The 21065-nt window shown below is 38.2% G+C and overlaps 1 protein-coding gene across 2 annotated transcripts in view; it reads left to right on the forward strand.

Annotated features, from left to right (window-relative positions):
• cd302 (CD302 molecule) overlaps nt 1–21065 on the forward strand; it is a 41577-nt gene that overhangs the window by 14313 nt on the left and 6199 nt on the right. The window contains exons 4-5 of one of the 2 annotated variants that reach the window (XM_060827891.1): nt 5687–5869; nt 18475–18507. In XM_060827891.1, coding sequence (XP_060683874.1) covers nt 5687–5869; nt 18475–18507 — 216 coding nt within the window. The remainder of the gene's footprint in view (nt 1–5686; nt 5870–18474; nt 18508–21065) is intronic. The other variant, XM_060827892.1, reaches the window with a different exon arrangement.

Below are 21065 nucleotides of genomic sequence, written 5' to 3' on the forward strand. Positions count from 1 at the left end.
GAGGTAACAGAATGTTATCAGCTTGGGACCAATCCCATAAGAGTATACCATATCCTACCAAATAAGGATGTAGCACTGGGGTGCGAGGGGCTAAAAAGCTAGACAAAGAGAACAATAGATCAGAAGGCACTTTCTCCAGTGAGCAGCAAATCTCACTGTATTTTGTATGGCTCTCTCTCATTAAACCAGCTTATATTTTGAATCAGATCCAGTGTTTCTCTCCTTCAAACGAACACGGGGACGGTAGCCCGTCCTAACACTATCTTCTAACTTATTTTCAAGATATTCTTTATCTATGGATAATAATGGATATGGGCTTAAGCTGATGACTGAGAAGCAAAATACAGTCTTTATAATATTTAGCTATTAACTTGTAATATTTAATTAGGTCAGATCTTGAAGAACAATTGATATTTTCTGAGTGATATTTATATGTTCTGAAGAATAAGTCAAAATGAGTAAAATTACATTTATTGGCTGCTTGTACTTTTCCAGGGAAGGTAATGCTAAATTTTTAAAATACAAGATATTGACCCTCTGGCCATAAATGAAAAGTAGCCGATTTCTAACACATCGTGCATAAATCAGTTGGGAACCTAAAGGTGATAATCTTGTTCTGCAACTGTTGTTCCTGTCCTTGGTAAAAGAGGTTGCAGAATAGGGAGATCCTATAGAATAGGGAGATCCTATCTATGACAACAATGGTATGCTAGTGCTGTAAGGAATATTGAGTTCAGTGGCAGGAGAAAATAACCTAATCTAGATCGAGTGGAACTTGAATGTTATTGCACCTACATCCTTCCATCATACTCCTAATCTGGGACTTTTAGATATTAGAAAGAGCTTTGAACAGCACAGTGTTTGCAGAATACTCCACCTCCATCTCATTCTTGTATCTGTCAAGCCATTTAAGCTTTTGATAAATGTTGATGATGAAGAATAATGCAATTACAGTGACATTGAAGATCAATGGATGGTGGCTAGTCTGTGTCTTGATACAGGTAATTATCTGTAATTTGTGAGGTGACAGTAATCTGCCAATTGTCAGCTCAAGGCTGAACGTTAACCAATTTTTGCTGTGGATTAGTAAATGTTATTTCATTACCAAAGGAGTTGAACTCTTGATGTCCTCAGCACGTAATTCTACTGTACTACAAAAGTTAATATGGAGGAAAGGTTATTGATGGAGCAGCTACAAGTGCTTGGACTGAAGATATTTTCCTGAGAAACCCATTCAGTGATGTCCTGAAGTTCTGATCAACCATTTTACTACTACATTGATAACTTCGGTCACTGAAAGTCTTTTCCTTTGCTTCACATTGGTACAAGTTTTGCTGGGGCATTTTGAAGCACATGTCAAAAATGAACTGTGGATTATTTTCACTACATTGAGTTGATGTTAAAGTTGTTGATGTAAATCAGAAAAATAATTCTGGAGAATGCTATTAATGGATTTTGCACCTTTAACATCAGTCTCTGATTCAATCTTTTAAGAAGGGACATTGATTGTTTGGGAAACAGAAATAAATAACACTCCTTTAATGGGACACAAAAGCAGGCTACTGCACTTTGTCATGATAGTTGCTAATCTGTAAATCTTGCTCTTAACTCCTCTCTCTAAATGTTTTAAAAACATCTAATAAGCTTTGTCGATGTATTATCACATTCGCTTTCCAAGATTTCTAAAGTTTGCTAATCCTTTGAACTTCTTTGACATTTCCACAATACCAAAATTAACTTTGTCACAACTAACAGTGTACCATAAAAAGCATAATGTTAGATTCTCAACTTGTTGATGTTGTAGTAAATAGCTTATTTACTTAGCAAAGACCTGTTGATGATAATAATGTATCCAATTTTTCAATACCCAAAATAGTTGATTATTATCACCTAAATTAAGTTCTCTAAGTTATTTCACTGATACAAATAATCCAATGCCAAAGTTAACATTTGAACTCAGGTATTCAAATTCAAGACCATTGCTGTTCACACTTTCATGTTACAATCAATTACATCATCCTAAATGTAACAAATTTAAATTAAGTGATACGGTAAAGGAATAGGTCAGGAAAAAAACATTGATTTGTTCCTTCAACTTGAATCGTAACTGCATTATTGTCAAGCAGTAGTATCTTGCAGTAGCTGAGGAATTTATGACTGAGAGTCTTCTAACACCAGAGCTGCAGAAATCAGGATGTGTGATGAAAAAAAACTTGAAGAAAGAAGAAACAAAGAAGTTAACAAATTAATATTAAATTATAACAATTATCATTCTTTTCTATAAAAGATCCAGTCCAAATTGTCTAGTCACTGCAAATAATGAACTGTTAGATTAGATTACTTACAGTGTGGAAACAGGCCCTTCGGCCCAACATGTCCACACCGACCCGCAACCCGACCCCTACATTTACCCCTTCACCTAACACTATGGGCAATTTAGCATGGCCAATTCACCTAATCTGCACATTTTTTGGATTGTGGGCGGAAACCGGAGCACCCGGGGGAAACATGGGGAGAATGTGCAAACTCCACACAGTCAGTCGCCTGAGGCGGGAATTGAACCCAGGTCTCTGGTGCTGTGAGGCAGCAGTGCTAACCACTGTGCCACCGTGCTGCCCTTAAAGGGGTGAAAGTTTTAGTCAACAAGTTGTCAGATTACTATGAATTTTTAACATCACAACCATTAAGGAACAGTGAAATTTAAGTCAGGATGGTGTGGGACATAGAGGGGAATATGCAAGAGGTGGTATCCCAGTTACCTGCTTCCCCTCCCCTGCCCTCTTTAGAGGTACAGGCTATGGATTTGGAAAATGCTGTCTAAGAAGCTATAGTGATCTTCTGCACTGCATTTTATGGATGGTACACACTGCCTTTACTTTGGTGATGAAGGGAGTGAATGTTGAAGTTTTTAGATTGGAGCTGCATCAAGGCAGCTTTGTCCTGGCTGGTGTTGAGACTCTTGAGTGTTTTTGGAGTTACACTCATTCAGGCAAATGGATAGTATTTCATCAAAATCCTAACTTGTCCCTTGTAGATGGCGGACAGGCTTTCAGAAGTTTGGAATGAATTATACACCACAAAATTCAGTTCAGTTCCTGGTCAATGGTAACCTGCAAGATTTTGATCAGGGGAGATTCATCAATGGTAATGTCATTAAATGTTGAAGGGCAATAATTTAGATTATTTCTTGTTGGAAATGGCCATCTGTTGGTGCTTTTGTGGCAGGTATGCTACCTGCCACTGATCAACTCAATCTTGAATGTTATCGAGGATTTGCAACACTTGGACACTGAATTTTTCAACATCTGAGTAGTTGTGAATGATGCTGAGCTTTATGCAAACATCAGTAAAGCTATCCTGTTTGACCTTAATTTGGACCTTAATTTGTAAGATGATTGATGAAGGAACTAACGCTATACTGAGAAACCCCTGCTGTCATGTCCTGGAGCTGAGATAATTGACTTCTAACAATTATGCCATCTTCCTTAATGCAATAAAGTGCTATTTAATGTTAAATTTTATTCTAGATTAGAGTGGTGCTAGAAAAGCACAGCAGTTCAGGCAGCAATTTTATGTTGGACCAGAGTAAGGGACTTTGTTACTCTGCAGTGGATTGTTTTATGTTTATCTTGGTGACCTTCATGATATTTCCAGTACTTTGAGTGGAAAAGTATTGAATTTGTTGCCTATTCTGATGTGCATAAAATAATTGCTCTGCATGCTAAAGTGGTTGCTGGTGCATGTGTAGACCAGCCCAGTGACATCAGCTGACTGCAATAGGCTTCCAGATTTATCTGTGAATGCACAGCTGATGTCACCATATTCTGTCCTCAATGACATCAGCACATGTGCAGGTTGCCCAACCTTTTGTTTTAGAACATAGAACAAAGAAAAGTACAGCACAGAATGGCCCACGATGTTGTTCCTAATGTAAAATATAGTAACAACCTACACACCCCTCACTCACTGCTATCCATGTGCTTGTCCAGCAGTCGCTTAAATGTCCCCAGTGACTCTGCTTCCACCACCACCACTGGTAATGCGTTCACAACTCTCTGCATAAAAAAACCTATCTCTGACGTCTCCTTTATACCTTCCTCCTAATATCTTCAAACTATGACTTCTCGTACCAGTCAATCCTGTCCTGGGGAAAAGTCTCTGGCTATTGATTATCTATTCCTCTCATTATTTTGTACACCTCGATCAGGTCTCCTCTCTTCCTCCTTCTCTCCAGAGAAAAAGGTCCGAGCCTATTCAACCTTTCTTGATCAGGCAAGCCCTCCAGTCCAGGCAGCATCCTGGTAAACCTTCCTTGCACCCTCTCAAAAGCCTCTGTATCTTTCCTTTTGTCGGGCAAGTGTGGCCTCACCAGGGAGTTGTAGAGCTGCAGCAAAACCTCACGGCTCTTAAACTCTATCCCCCTGTTAATGAAAGACAAAATACCATATGCTTTCTTAACAACCCTATCCACTTGGGTAGCAACTTAGAGGGATCTATGTACTTGAACACCCAGATCCCTCTGTTCCTCCACACTGCCAAGAATCCTGTCTTTAATTCTATATTCAGCATTCGAGTTCGACCTTGCAAAATGTATCACTTCGCATTTATCCAGGATGAACTCCATCTGCCATTTCTCAGCCCAGCTCTGCATCCTGTCTGTCACGCTGCGGCCTGCAATAGCTCTTGATACTATCGATGACACCTCCAACCTTTGTGTCATCTGCAAACTTACTAACCCACCCCTCAATCTCCTCATCCAAGTCATTTATAAAAACTACAAAGAGCAGAGGCCCAAGTGCAGAGCCCTGTGGGACCCCACTCAACACTGTCCTCCAGGCAGAATATTTTCCATCTACAACCACTCTCTGCCTTCTGTCAGCCAGCCAATTCTGAATCCAGATAGCCAAATCTCCCTGTATCCCATACTTCCTGACTTTATGAATGAGCCTACCATGGGGAACCTTATCAAATGCCTTGCTGAAATCCATATACACCACATCCACTGCTCAACCGTCATCAACCTGTCTTGACACCTCAAAGAACTCAATAAGATTCGTGAGGCATGACCTGCCCCTGTCAAAGCCATGCTGACTGCCTTTAATCACACTATGCTTTGCCAAATAGTCATAAATCCTATACCTCAGAATTCTTTCCAAAACATTGCCAACTACAGACGTAAGACTGACTAGTCTATAATTCCCAGCGTTTTCTCTATTAACCTTCTTGAAAAGAGGAACAACATTCATCTCCTTCCACTCCTCCGTTATGACTCCCGTGGAGAGTGAGGAGGCAAATATCTTTACTTTTTAAAAGTGACAGCCAATCACTTGCGCCACCTTGGCTATTTCTTGCAATCCATCACAACTTCTCACTGATTCAGTGTTGTGTAGGGAGAGGGAGGCAGGAGCTGATCAGAAGGAAAGTAAGCTTCAATATGTTCTGCCGTGTGATTGTTTGGCTGTGCCATATTTGTGTCAGGGAGTTGCTGCTGCTTTGTCACTAGGTAGTGACATGAACTGAAGCTGTTTGTTCCTGCCCATAAGCACTAGCTCCACAACATTTATTGGCAGTTCACAAGAAATGCAGTGGAGCATAAAATGCATTGCAAGTAGAACTGTGCCAGTAGATCAGTGTCACATGAATTTCCTGCTTGATTATACCATGCACTAACTTGTTTTTTTTTTAGGTAGCACCATGAGATGGCTTGATGAATCTAAAGTAAATTACTCAAACTGGGCTTCTGGGGAATTGCCTGGAGAAACTTCTGATGCCGATACATGTGTCGTTATGGACACAGAGTCAGGGAAGTGGAAAACAGTCAATTGTGATGAAAGCTTTGGAAGATCAGTGGCATGTGAAACAACAACAAGTGAGTAGAATTCAAGCTAATCTTCACAAAACACCATGTTTTTTTGTTTGCCATTATCAAATAGATTTAAGGAAAGTTTTATTGAGTTTATCATCTCAGTATATACTTGCATTCTTGGGAGGTGCATTGTCCATTTCTGTTGCAGTTTGTTAAAGTCCGACTCAATTCAATAGATATGTTTTATAAAGATTCTCTTGTTGCCTTGTATACACTGATTCTGAATCGGATAAGTGATGCAATATTGTTATGAAGATTTGGGTACACTGTAGCTTTTTAAGAGAGTTAAAAGCTAGCAGAACTACCTGACAGCACCAAGTGTTCTGAAAAAGATATAATGTAACATTTGGTCGAACAGCTTGATTAGTTGCCTGGAGATGACAAAACAAATCTGAATTAGGCCAATCGGTTTAAATTCTACTCCAAAAAAAACCAAACTCAAATCAAGTTTGAATTTAGTATGTTGACAATCTTAAAGCCAGTGAGACAATCCGATGCTTTGAGGGTATAATACGAGGGAAAATTGAACAGTTAAGAGGAGAACTGCCAAGCCACCAACATGTATAAGTTTGCCCGAAAAATAGCTGTCTTAAATGTACCTTTATCAATCAGTAACCTGTGAAGCATTATCCCTAAGAAGAAAAGAAGACACAAGAAGATCCAAATAGAAGATTCGACAGCTGGCAGGTTTTGAAAATTTGAATTTTTGGTAAATCTTAATTGGGGGATTTATTGGACTCATATTATAGAAGGGGGGGTAAAAGATAGGTTAGTGGAAGGAATTATAAATAGTTGTTAGTTATTCTTTGTTATACTTTAAGAAATAAAGTAGTTAATTTTTCCTTTAAATAGTTCTTGGCCTCTCAAATTTTCAGATTATTGCGCAGGATAAATCTTTTCTGTGTTGCTGATTTAAATTAAGCAGGAGGGTTTACCCCGTGTCGTAACAATATACTTGGAACTTCAGTTGTTTTACTGGATTAAGCATTATAATAAATTGTGACACTATATTGGTTATTTTCTTAGCATCAAACAGCGTAGAAACAGGTTTTTTTTGTCCTACCATGCATTGTGACTGTTTCTATTTACAGACTATATACTATTTGAATTGAAATTTTATATTTTACCATTTGCTTGAACATGTTTGACTTGCATAATAGGATTAGGTACAACAGATACAACTGACCGTCCACATATGTTATCTAAATTTGATTGCAGCAGATGGAATGAAAATCTCTTCCCCTTCATTTTTAAGGCTCCAAAATGAGTTGACCCAATTTCAACAAAGTTTGCAGTGGTCATCAGATACATCTTACTGCACTATTCCCATATTCCTGTCACTTGATTCTATTTCTGTCCAACTATCTGTCAAACTCTGACATGAATGTATTTAACAACTAAACATCATAGCTTGCTGGTTTAGAGAATTCCACATGTTCAGAACACATTTTTAAGTGTCAAACTTCTTCTAATCTCGGCCCTAAGTGGCTGGTTCCTTATTCAGAGTTCTAAACTCCCCAGTTAGGGGAAGCATCCTCCCAGCATCTATCTCACCAAATCCCTTAAGAATTTTATATGTTTCAACTAAATCACCTCTCCATTTTCTCAAATTTTAAGGAATAAAGATCTAGTTTATTCAATATCTGTTCTTAGGCCAATTTCCTCAACTTAGATATTTGTCTACTGAATTTTGATTGCACAAACTCCAAAAATGCGCACAGCCTTTCTTGGGTAATGAAATCAAAACTGAGTACAGTGCTCCATATGTAGTCTCATTGACTCCCTATACAAATGCAGCAAGATTTTTTTCTTGCCTCTCTAAACTCCCAATTCCTTTACAGTGAAGTAATCTTAATTGTTTGCTGTATCTGCATGACACCTTTCTGTAATGTGTGTATCAGGACAGGAAATCCCTCTGACTGCCAATATTTGACAGTTTCTCACTACTTACAAGGTGTTCTGATTTTCCTTTCTTTCCAAAATGGATAACTTCACATTTTCACTGTACAATACTCCATCTGCAATATTCTTCCTCACTTGACCTGGTATAATCCTTTTTTCAGGCTTTTTAATCCTCCTCATAGTTTACTTTCTCACTTAACTTTGTGTTGTTTGGAACTTTTGATATGTTACATTCATTAATACGGGTTATAAATAACTTAGACTCAAGCCTTGATCTTTGTAGTATTCCACTAATTACAGTATTGCCAACTGAACATGGCTGGTCTATTTCTACTGTCATCTTTCCATTAACGACTCATAATCCATGCAAACATATTAACCCTGTTTAATGCTTTATGGAAATCCAAGTACATGCAGAAGCATCTCCTTATTGGCCCTATTAGCTACATCAAAAAACCCTTTTAACAGTTTTGCCAAACATGATAACATATCTGTCATCATAAATTATAGTATTTCTTGGTGGCCAGCAAATTGGTTATCGAGTATCTAGTTACACTGTTAACCACTTGAGTCTTCGTGATTTCTGGAATGCTTCTTCATGACTTCCGGAATGTTCTTGTATTTTCTGCCATGAAGCCAGATGCAGTAAATTCACCAATGTCTCTACCATGTCCATATTCCCCATCATAATTTCTCCAGTCTTTGGTTTTGAAGATCCAGCTTTATGCTCTAATCTCCTTTTTACGATCTGTTTTGCCAGATTTCGTTGCCTTTTGCTGAATTATAAAAACCACCCACTTCTCTGTTTTACCATTCTTTTTGGCAAAATTATAAGCCTCCTCTTTTAATCTAATATCCTTAACTTAAGCTGTTATCTGCAGTAATACCACTTTATCTGTTGGGATTTATTCCTTAAGAGAGTGAATAAATATGTTGCAAAATATGAATTCTTCAAATGCCTAATGGTGTGAACAGTTGGGGAGGGGTAAATTGGTTGGCCTCTTTTATTTTTGTTTCAACCTCCCCAGTTACCCAGCAAACGTGTACATTCATTTTGGTACAGTGCCCTAATTAATATGCATTTAACTGTTTTCACAAGAAATAATAATAAGACCAGTACAAAGAGTTTTTTTTTGAGAGAGTAATTTTATTTCCTCAACTGTGAAAAGTAATAAAGATGCAATGTCAAGCATAAAATCTCTGAAATCAGGCGGACAATGTAATTTATCCTATTAGGATGGTATACATAATGAGGGAAGTAGAGAAGGTTTTAATCTAAATAATGAGGACAAAGGCCCAAATTTGAGAGCTTATGATGAGTCAAATAGAGGGAAAAAAGGCAACGGAGACAGGAATTAATGTTGAAAATGATAAACAGACAATGACAAGAAAGGACAGAGAAAACCAATGGATAGAATTAGAAATTACAAAAATAAAAATTAAGGCACTGCATTTGAATACATATGACATTTGATACAAAATAGATGAACTAATAATATAAATTGAGATAAATAAGTATGATCTAGTAGCTCTTACTAAGACAGGACTACAGGATGACCTAGATTGGGATCTGAATATTGAATGGTATGTGACATTTAGGAAGGAAATGAAGCAATGGAATGGATGGAGGAGTGCTTCTGATGCGTGAAGATTAAATATGTACAATAAAGAGGGATGACTTAAATTCAGGAAACCAGGATATAGAAGCAGTCTTGGTAGAGGTGAAGATTGATAAAGGGAAGAGTTCATTTGGCGTTGTGTAGAGGTCCCTAACAGTAATTATGTGGTAGGGCAGGGTATCAAGAAAAAAATAATGGGAATTTGTCAAAAATGGTACAGCAATCAATCATGGTAGGTTTTAACCAACATAAAGACTGGATGGGAAAACGTAGTCTCGATGATGAATTAATTGAATATTTTTGGGATTGTTTCTTAGATCAGCATGCTCTTAGCACCAAACAGAAATGTTAAACTAGATCTGATTTTGACCAATGGGATAGGATTAGTTATTGATCTCCGTGAAAGCAGCCCAGGTTAACAGTGATCATTACGATTGAATTTTACATACAATTTAAGGGAGAGAAGTGTGGGTCCAAGACTACCATTTTGAATTTAAACAAGGGGCAGTTATGACAGCATGAAAGCAGGCCGAGTGAAAGTGAACTAGCAGTTTAGAATAAGGGGTAGGTCAGCGGAGATGCAGCAGCAACCATTTAAGGATTTATTTCAGGAAGCACAGAATGGATGATTTTAAAAAATTAAGAGAACCTCTAGGGACTGACCTGTCCTCCATGGTTAACTAAAAAAAGTCAAAAATAGTATACTCAATGAACAGACACATTATTGTGCAAAGATAGGTGGCAATCAGGGGGTCGGTAGAATATAAACAACTGCAAAAAAATTCTAAAAGATTAATGAGGAGGAGAAAAATTAGAGTACAAGCTGAAGTTAGTCAACAATATAAAATTAGATGGGAAAGGTTCCTTAGATATTTATAAAAGAGAGTTAAGAAATTACATGTTGATTCTATATTAAACAAAGTCTGAAGAACTACTAATGGAGGATAAAGAGATGGCATATGAATTGGAGAATTTTGTGTTCGTCTTCACTAAAAATAATAGAAGTAACAACCCAGAATTAGCTTTAAATTAAAAATTGTAAGGGAGGAAGAATTCAAGAAAATTACATTACCAAGGAAGTAATACCGAGTAAATTGTTAAAACTGCAAATTGACCATTCCTGGCTCATAATGGATTTCATGCTAGGGTCTTAAAAGAATAAACTAGTGAGATAATGGTTGTATTGGTTTTAATTTTCCTAAAATCATTAGATTCAGGGCAAGTTCCTTTACACTGGAATGTAGCTAATGTAACTCCTTCCTTCAAAGAGGGAAGAGAGGCAGAAAGCAGGAAACTGCAGGCCAGTTATCAGTCATAGGGAAAATATTAAAAGCTATTACTAAAGATAGAAATACAGGGCATTTCGATAAGTGCAAAGTAGTCAGGTAAAGCCAAAATGGTTTTGTCGTCAGGAAAGCAGATGGAATGCCCTGTTTTATTGTGAGGGCAACTGAGTGCAAGAGTGGAAGGTTATACAGAGCTTTGGTGAGTCTACATCTGGGGTACTTTATTCGGTACTGGTCGACATACTTGTGGAAGGATGTTATTGTGTTGGAAGCAGTTCAGAGACGCTTTACTCGACCAATACTTGAAATGAGTGGATTGCCTTATTAGGAAACATTAGATAGTTTTAGACCTCTGAAGTCACCTTTGGGTGGATAGAGTGAAACACGCACTATCCTGAGGGAACTTGACTGGGTGGATGAAAGGATGCTTCCTTTTGTGGGAGAATCCTGAACTAGGAGTCACAGTTAAAAATAAGCGGGTACCTATTTAAGACATTGATAAGGGATAAAAAGTGAGGGTTGAGTGGCTTTTGGAATACTCTTCCTTGAAAGGCAATGGATTCAGAATCTTAAAGTGTTTTTAAGGTAAAGGGAGATTATTGATTACTGAGGGTATGAAAGATACTTGGAGTGCAGAAATGTTGATTTTTTTTTCTTGATTTGTTTTTTAATGTCATGTATATTTTGTTACAAAATACAGTGAAAAATGTTGTATAATGTTGCCACTCCCAGGCACCATCTTAAAACACACAAATAAACCAAAACACAGGATATAAAGACAGAAAAATAAAGAAAATGAAGTTCACCTTTACAGTCCTTGTTAAATGCTCAGCCATGGGCCTGGAGTGGCCAGCCACAAGTCCATTCACCATGCCGCTGGAACAAGAGTCGTCACTCTCTGGCATCATCTCACCTCCATCAATGCTGCCACCATGAGTCCTTGCTAAACCTCACCAACGCAGCCACCACCAATGCCACTAGGTCCCATATTGGCCCAAAATTGATTCTACAGCCAAGAGTCTGCTTCGGGTCTACATCACTGATGCCAATGTCGCTCTACACAAAATCACCACTACCTTTGTGAGCCAGTGCTGGGTATAGAATGGAGGTTAGAATCAGTTCGGCCATTGTTGATCCTTGTTCATATATTCATGCGTGTTCATATGGCACAAATACCCAGAGACACATGAACAATCGATGCAGACAGATACACACAATCTCAGTTTCTCTCACACACTGACTGTCTCACCCACTCACAAAAGAGCACAGTGTCCAGCATAGAGGAATGTACACTTTAGAATCCTAAGATTGTTCTTGAATTGAAAGGTTTTAACCTGAGACCATGGTTGGTTCATTGGTATCTTTCCAATCAATACGGTCACTGGTTGCTTTCTCCTCTTGATAAACAGAATACTCAGCATGTGTTCAGTGCTGCATCCTTGGTCCTGTTTGCTTTCTGTGTTTAAAAGCAGCACCTTGAACTACAAGCTTTATATACCCCATGTCTGTGGGAAGTATGTTTTTAGGATTCCTAATTATAAACGAAGTTTCTTTTTCAACATGAACGTTCTCAGGTGTAAATCAAAATCGGAGTCATGCCCTATGGACTTGCTAGCTCACTTGATTACCCTTTGGGAAAATGTACATTTCATCTTGGCTGTAAGTTGTTCAATTCACACTGGTTTCATAGAACCAGTCCAAATTCTAATCAGGTGATCACTGTGGCCATCTTAATTCTGTAATTTTGGCCCCTTTTTAAAATCCATTTGTAAATAGAAAGGTCCAAGTATTAGACCAGAATACCAAAAATCAGTAGTCAATATCTTATATCATTGTGACACTATCCGCTGTCATATTTTAGTCCAGTTCCCCCTTGCACCTGAGCCAAAGTACCCCTCAACCAAATGTAATTTGTTTTCAGACTTAAGATACCAGTTTTAGATTTACTAAATTATTCTCAAATCAGTAAAGTTCTACTGTACAATTATCATTCTTCCCCCTTCCTGGTTCTAATCATGTCATTGTTTCCAGAGTAGACCATTTATAACTGGCCCCTTCCCATCCCATCTCAAGTTCCCTAGCAATGTGGAAATGTCCTTAACCCTGACAGTGAGCAAGCAACACCCCCTTCAGAACTCTTAATCACATCTGCAGAAAATGCTAACTATCCACCGTATTATACTATCCCTAAAAATTTATGTCCCTTGTTAACTATGGCATGATCCCTTAGTCAAGCTTTCTAAAAACTTAAATAATTCTATTTGATGTTATTTGCTATAGTAAGCAAAATTTTGGCGATAGCTTCAATATCTATCCATTATGGCATCCCCAAAATTGCTCACAGTATTATAACAATGGCCAAAGCAATGTCTCGTATTGCTAAGTTGTATGTTTCATACCTTTTTTGTATATCAGTTGTACATTTTCAATTTCTCCATTTCCCATACTCCCTTCTTGTACATACTCATCTAAATTAACTCAATGATCAATATATGGCCAGAGATAATGGAGGTCTGAATATACTTGTCCATCTTAGTAACTGTAATAAACATAATTATCATTGTATATTTGTCCTTAATTGATATTTATCTTTCTCTGATATCTTTTGTTGTGGAAACATATTGTCATTACTTTATACTTTGCCTTCACAAGAGCTACTCTTCAGTGATGATGTACTTCCAGAAAACTGCATTCAAACTCACTCAAGGTTTAAAGTACCCCAAGTCTGTGATCCACATTAGTATAAAATTTTGGAATGCTGTGCACCTCCAGTGGAAAATTTAGTGAGAATCACATTATTTTAGGTTAACTATTATGACAATTTAAGATTGCATTTGAAGTTTTTTTTAGTTTTTGATGTAAGAAGGAAAGAAGTATTTTATTTATAGTTATCTACAGAATTTGCACTAAGTTATGCAAATTGATTCAAACAAAGAAAATGTTGAGCCATCAGATCAATAAAGGCAACTAAGAAAAATTTGATTTTGCATCAATGTGCTGCAAATACTGGTTAACTCTGCCACCTCTTCAAAAGGTTTTAACCTCTCAACAAGAAAATGTTAGCTAAATCGACAGGAAGGGGTCAACTAATCTGTCTGGATTGGGTGTTTCTTATGCACAGGATTAATATTCATATCAGAATATTTAATCTTGTCTTCCGTCTTCTTTCCTATGCAAAACTGGAATAAAATCCCCATAATTCATACGGTGACATCAGTGATAAAACGTATGCTCCCGACACAATGACTTTGTGTTGTGATTAAGAAGGGCTCCTGCTCCTTGGATACTGCCTGACCTGCTGCGCTTTTCCAGTAACACATTTTCAGCTTTCAGCCTAATGGACAGTTTCTAGAGATTAGAGAATTCTTACCTAGTTTTCTTTCCTGGATTTTGTCTCAGTTTTTTATCTGGTGCCATGTAGAAATAAGATGTTACTTTCAGGATGGATCCCTCTGCAGGGGCCCAAGTTATTCTGATTCCTGTATGCTGAACAATTTAGTGATCTTAATTGTTATGCATTATGTGTATTTCTAAAGCAATGTAAACGACTGACTATGTCCATTAAATTTCAATCTGCATCACACAAGTCACTCAAGTTAGCAATCTGGATTATGAGCTCATATCTAAAGACCCTAAGATGTAAGAGCAGAAATTAGGCCATTCAGCCTATCATTCAATCATGACTGATTAAGTTTCTCAACCCCATTCTCCCGCTTACTCCCCATGACCCTTGATCCCTTTGATACTCGAACCTATCTATCTCCATCTTAAATATACTCAATGACCTGGCCTCCTCAGTCTTCTGTGGCAATGAATTCCATAGATTCACCACTCTCCTTATCTCCATTCTAAAACGTCTTCCCTTGACTCTGAAGCTGTGCCCATGGGTCCTAATCTCTCCTACCAATGGAAACATCTTCCCAACATCTACTCTGTCCAGGTCATTCGGTATTCTGTACGTTTCAATTAGATCCCCCTCTTCCTTCTGAACTCCATCGAGTATAGACCCAGAGTCCTCAAACATTCCTCATATGTTGAGCTTTTCATTCCTGGGACCATTCTTTTGAACCTCATGTGAACACGCTCCAAGGCCAGTACATCCTTCCTGAGATATGGGGCTCAAAACTGCGCACATTACTCCAAATGTTGTCTGATTAGAGTCTTTTAGAGCTCAAAAGGTCATCCCTGCTCTTATATTCAAGACCTCTCAAAATAAATGCCATCATTGCATTTGCTAACTACTAACTTCCTAACTACTGACTCAACCTGCAAATTTATCTTGGGAGAATCCTGGACTAGAACTCCTAAGTCTCTTTGCACTTCAGACTTCTGAATTTTCTCTCCATTCAGAAAGTAGTCCATTCCTCTTCTTCCTACCAAAGTGCATGACTTCTCACTTTCCCATGTTGTACTTCATCTCCCCCTCTTTGCCCACTGTCCTAAATTGTACAAATCTTGCTGCAGCCTTCCTGTCTCCTCAATGTTACCTGTCCCTCTACCTATCTTTTTAGCATCTGCAGACTTAGCCAGAATAACCTCTGTTCCTTCATCTAGATCGTTAATGTATAACGTGAAAAATTGTGGTCCCAAAACTGAGCCTTATGGAACACCACTTGTCACCGGCTGCCATCCTGAGAAGGACCCTTTTATCCCCATTCTCTGCTTTCTGCCAGACAGCCAATCTTCTATCTACGCTAGCACCTAGACTCTGACACCACAGGCCCTTATCTTAGTCAGCAGCTTTCTGCGTGGCACCTTGTCAAAGGCCTTCTTGAAGTCCAAGTAGATAACATCCATAAGCTGTCCTTGGTCCAGGTGATTTATCCACCTTCAGGTCATTCAGTTTTTCTAGCACCTTCTCCTTGGTGAAGATGACCATACCCAGCTCTACCCTCTTACTCTCTTGAATTTTTGAGATCTTACTCGTGTCTTCCACAGTGAAGACTGACATGAAGGCCATATCCTTGTTCCCCACTGCTGTCTCTCCAGAGTCATTTTCCAGCAGTACAATGTCCATTTTTGCCTCTTTTTTCTCTTTATATATCTAAAGAAACTCTTACAGTCTTCCTTTATATATAATTTTCTCCCTCATTTATTTTTTTTGGCCTCTGTTGGTCTTTGTAAGCTTCTCAATCCTCTGGTTTCCCACTGCCCTCCACCACATTATATGCTTTCTCTTTTGCTTTTATGCTCTCCCTGATTTCCCTTGTCAGCCATGGTTGCCTCATCCTTCCTGTACCATGCTTCTTTTACCTTGGGCTAGATTAGAGTGGTGCTGGAAAAGCACAGCAGTTCAGGCAGCATCCGAGGAGCAGTAAAATCAACGTTTCAGGCAAAAGCCCTTCATCAGGCTTTTGCCCAAAACGTCGATTTTACTGCTCCTCGGATGCTGCCTGAACTGCTGTGCTTTTCCAGCACCACTCTAATCTAGACTCTGGTTTCCAGTATCCGCAGTCATTGTTTTTACCTTGGGATGAATCTCTGCTGTCTCTTGAATTACCCCCAAAACTCCCAGTCTCTTCTCCCTAGCTCCTCCCTTATGCCTTTGTAGTTGCCTTTATTCATCTGTAATACCATTACCTCTGATAGTATCATCTTGTTCTCAAATTGCACATTAAATTCAATCATATTATCATCGCCGTATCCGAAGGGTTCCTTCACCTTAAGCTCCCTTATTAAGTCTACCTGACTGCACAACACCAAATCCAGTACTGCCTGTTCCCTTGTGGGCTCCACCACAAGCTGCTCCACTTTGTAGACATTCTACAAATATCTTTTCTTGCAATGCACTACCAACCTGATTTTTCCAGTCCACCTGCATATTGAAATCCCCCATGATCACTGTAACTTTGTCTTTCCTACACATCTTTTCTATCTCCTTGTGCATTTTGTACCCCAGCTCCTGACTCCTGTTTGGAGGCCTGTACATAACTCCAAATATGTTTTTTTTTCCACTTTTGCGCTTCCTCAATTCCACCTAGATTCTGCACTAACTGACCCCATTTCATTTCTTACTATTGATTTAATTTCATTTCTTATTGATAAGGCAACCCCACCCCCTCTGCCCACCTGCTTCTCTTTTCAATAGGATGTATATTCTTGAATATTCAGCTCCCAGTCCTAATCCTCTTGCAGCCACATCTCTGTGATGCCCATCACATCATACCTGCCAATTTTGATCTGCGCCACAAGCTCATTTACCTTATTCCTTATACTGCGTATATTCAGATATAACACCTTCAGTCCTCTATTAACCATCCCTCTTCTCGTCGTCATTCGTTTGTCCAATGTGCTTGAAGTTTGATTGCTAACCCTTTTCATACACACTGTCCTATTTGTGTGTGTGCTGGAAATTTTAATAACCTCTCCTGAGTTCTGCACTTTAACCCCTCTTTACCAAAGTAGGACTCAAACCCACAAGTCTTTTTGCCACCTGTGATCTAAGGTTGGCACTTATATGGCATTGATTTAATAAATAAATGTTAACAAAGCCTTGATAAGCAGAAAAGCTACCAATCAACATATCATTTTGAGTTTACTCTGAATATTATAGAACATTCCCTGCATTTTTGTTTTAGCTCAGATTTACATTGAGGTATCAATTAGGTCTTAGATTTCTTTCCCAGCTCTACAGGTAATTAATTAGCTAGCCCTAATGTGACAACTGATGTCATGTTTAGTATTTCAAGGAGGACTTATGTTTCGAAGGATTGTGGCAAGTTGAATAATCTTGCAGAAATACCTGAATTGCTTCTTTAGAAAAGAGCATTGAAAGGTTACTGTGGATATTGAAGTTGTGTTTTAAACAAGGGCTCCTAGAAATGGCAGGATTGGTGATATCTGCTTGCTTTGCTGTAAACCCTTGTTGGGACTATATAGTATCTGCATGAACAATGTTATCTGAAATTTGGTAGGGAACAAGAATTCTATGAGTTAGGGCAGCCTAGCTGATATCTTCTGTTCCTGAAAAAGCCATCTTATTGACTTACTCTTTCAGAAGAAGAAGTAAATTAATTGAAGGAGCTTCACAATATTGTATTTGCTAACCCAGTCTCTGCAGAGAAATCCCAAACAGGGCTGGACAGACTCTTTGCAAAGAGGATGTTTTTCCTAGTGGGGAATCTAGAACTATGGTTCTTGGTCTCAGGACAAGGGTAGACTATTTAACATTGAGATGAGGAAAGATTCCTTCACTAAAATGGCAGTGATCCTGTGGAACTCTGTACCACAGAAGGCTGTGGAGGCCAACACACTGAATAAGTTCAAGATAGGTAGATGTTTAGATTTTAAAGGCATCCAAAGAGTATGGGAAGAAAGTGAGAGTATGGCATTGAAACAGAGGATCTGCTTGATTATATTAAAGGGCAGATCAGGTCCAAAGGGCCAAATGGTTACTCCTGTTCTTAGTTTATATGTATTTTTTTGAAATCCTTTCACCTTGAATGCTTGAGTGTATGTGTTTGTGTGTATTTTGAAATTATTTTGAGGAATAAACATGTACACTTTCATAATACTGTATGTTAATCATTACTTTATTCTCCTTGAATAAAGGTTTTGATAAATCAACAATTGTCTTTACGAATGAAACTTGATTGAATTTTTTTCATTTTAAACATGATATGTTCAGGTATTTTATCGGCCATCTCGGTAACAGGGAAGTATATTTTTATTTTATGTTGTGACCTATGGAGCAGTGGGATTAGAGTGGTAGTACAGTCATCTCGCCTCAGTTGTCACATTAGCATTACTGTATGAACAGCTTGTCACTTTACTTGGAAGTCATGGAAGTTTTCTTTTCTAGTTGCTGTACCTGATGGAGAAAAATGTTCAAGAGGTGAGTTTATGTATCAAATACATTATTTTAAACATTTGGTCTGAAAATGTTTTTTATTCATGGTATCTTAAAGAATTGATGTTTTTTCGAACTATCTAGGATCAAAGTAAAAGTGTAATGTGGGTGCCATCTTGCCCAGTTTCAGGGACAACTTCCTTGAGGAGTGAAAGAGTAAATGATAAGGCAGATTTATAAAACGTATAAACCTGTTTGACACATGAAGTACATTCCATTCGCATACTGTCCATCAATAACAGTTGAGTATCTATCTAATATATCAATTATACTAGTTCAATAAACAGAGAGCAATTGCAAACCAAGGTCTATCTACTTTGTCTTCTATTACTTTATCTTAGGGAAGGAGGTGCAACGAGGGATCACTTGACTAATTTTTGAGACGAAAGAGGTCATTGTAAGGAGAAAAGAATTCTCTTCAGTCACTAGACTGAAATGTTGACTCTGCTTTCTCTCTACAAGTACTGTCAAACCTGCTGAGTTTTGACAGTAATTTTGATTTTTGTTTCAGATTTGCGTCTGCTGTTCTGTATTTTTTTTTGTAAAACAAAATTCCTGTCTTGGGTTTAAGAGAATGAGAGGTGATATCACTAAAACAAATAGAGAATGTGGTGGTGCAGTAGTAATGTCACTAGACCAGTGGACCAGAAGCCCAGGCTAATGCTCTGGGGATGTAGGTTCAAATCCTGCTATGGCAGATGGTGAAGCTTATGAATTAGGAGTACCTGTAGTCCATTGAGGCTTGTGCATCTTTGGAAATATCTGCTTCACAAGATTTTGGAGCCAATGTTGTTGATATTTGTAAGATAATGATGAATAGATTTGCAATCCCCTTTGAGTCAGCTCTACCGTTCAATGGCTGATCTGTTTGTGTTCTGTATTCTTCATTCCCATCTATCCACAATAATCACCAATTCTGAAGAAGAGTCATTTTTAGACTTAGTCTATTTCTCTCTACACAGATGCCGCCACAGAGAGTCATACAGCAAGGAAAGAGATCTTTTCAGTCCAACCAGTCCATGCCAAACATCATCCCAAACTAAACTTGTCCCACCTCCCTGCTTCTGACCCATATCACTCCAAACTTTTCCTATACATGTTTCTATCCAAATGTCTTTTAAGCATTGTAATTGTACTCGCATCCACCAATTACTCAAAGTTCATTCCACATACAAACTACTTCTGTGTTAAAAAAGAAAATTTGCCTTGACTTTTTTAAATGTCTCTCCTCTCACCTTAAAAATATGCCCTCTAGTCTTGAAATCCCCATCCTAGGAAAAATATAACTATCATTAACTCTATCTATACCTCTCATTATTTTATAAACTTCTATCAAATCGCCTGTCAACCTCTTAGGCTGGGACTTTTTTTTTGTTGGTACTTATCTAGTCTTTCTTTATAACTCACACCTTCCATACTCAGCAACATTCTAGTAAATCTCTTTTGAAGCCTTTCCAGCTTGATAATATCCTTCCTCGAACTGTGCGATCAGAACTGGACTCGGTATTTCAGAAGAGGCCTCACCAATTTCCTGGACAACCTCAACATGACTTCCCAACTCCTCTACTCCAAGGACTGAGCAATAAAGGCAAGCGTGCCAAATGCCTTTTTAACCACCCTGTCTATATGTGACACAAACTTCAAAGAATTACGTACCTGCTACACTTAAGTCCCTCTTTTCTACAATTTACCCAAGGCCCTACCCTTATTTATTGTATCAAAATGCAATACTTCATATTTATCCAGATTGAACTCCATCTGCCATTTTTCAGATCATTGAACCATTCAATCAAGATCCCTTTGTAATCTTCGAAAACCTTCTTCACAGTCTATAAAGCAACCAACTTTGGTGTTGTCTGCAAACTTATCAACTGTACCTTCTATATTCTTATCCAAATCGTTTATATAAATGAGAAACAAAGGAGGATCCAGAACCGATCCCTGTGGAACACTCCTGGTTTCAGACCTTCAGTCCGAAAACAACCCTCAACCTTTATTCTCTGTCTCCTGCCATTCTGCTAATTATGTATCCAATTGGCAAGTTCATCCTGAATCCCATCTGACCTAACTTTGCTCATCAGTCTACCATGAGGAAACTTGTCAAAGACTTTACTAAATCCCAGTAAACAACATCTGCTGTGCCATAATCAATTTTTTTGGTAACTCTCTCAAAAAACTCAGTCAAGTTTGTGAGACATTATTTTCTTCATACAAATCCATGCTGACTATCCATTTTTGCCTCTCTAAATGTCCATAAATAATCACCCACAACAATTTATCCAAAACCGAAGTCAGACTTTCCTTACAACTTAAACGAAGGTATAACATTCACCACTCTCCAGTCATCAGGCACCTCACCCATAGTTATAGATGATGAAAATATTTCTGCAAGGGGGTTTCATAACTTCCTCCCTTACTTCCCACCAACGTTTTGGGATGCATTAGATCAGGTCCTGGAGATTTATCCACCTTTTATATTCCCTAAGACCTCCCAAAGTTTCTCTTCTGTAATGTCAACTATTTTTAAAAGTTTATTTCTCTGC

Source organism: Hemiscyllium ocellatum, chromosome 7, assembly GCF_020745735.1.
Source record: "Hemiscyllium ocellatum isolate sHemOce1 chromosome 7, sHemOce1.pat.X.cur, whole genome shotgun sequence".
NCBI lineage: Eukaryota > Metazoa > Chordata > Chondrichthyes > Orectolobiformes > Hemiscylliidae > Hemiscyllium > Hemiscyllium ocellatum.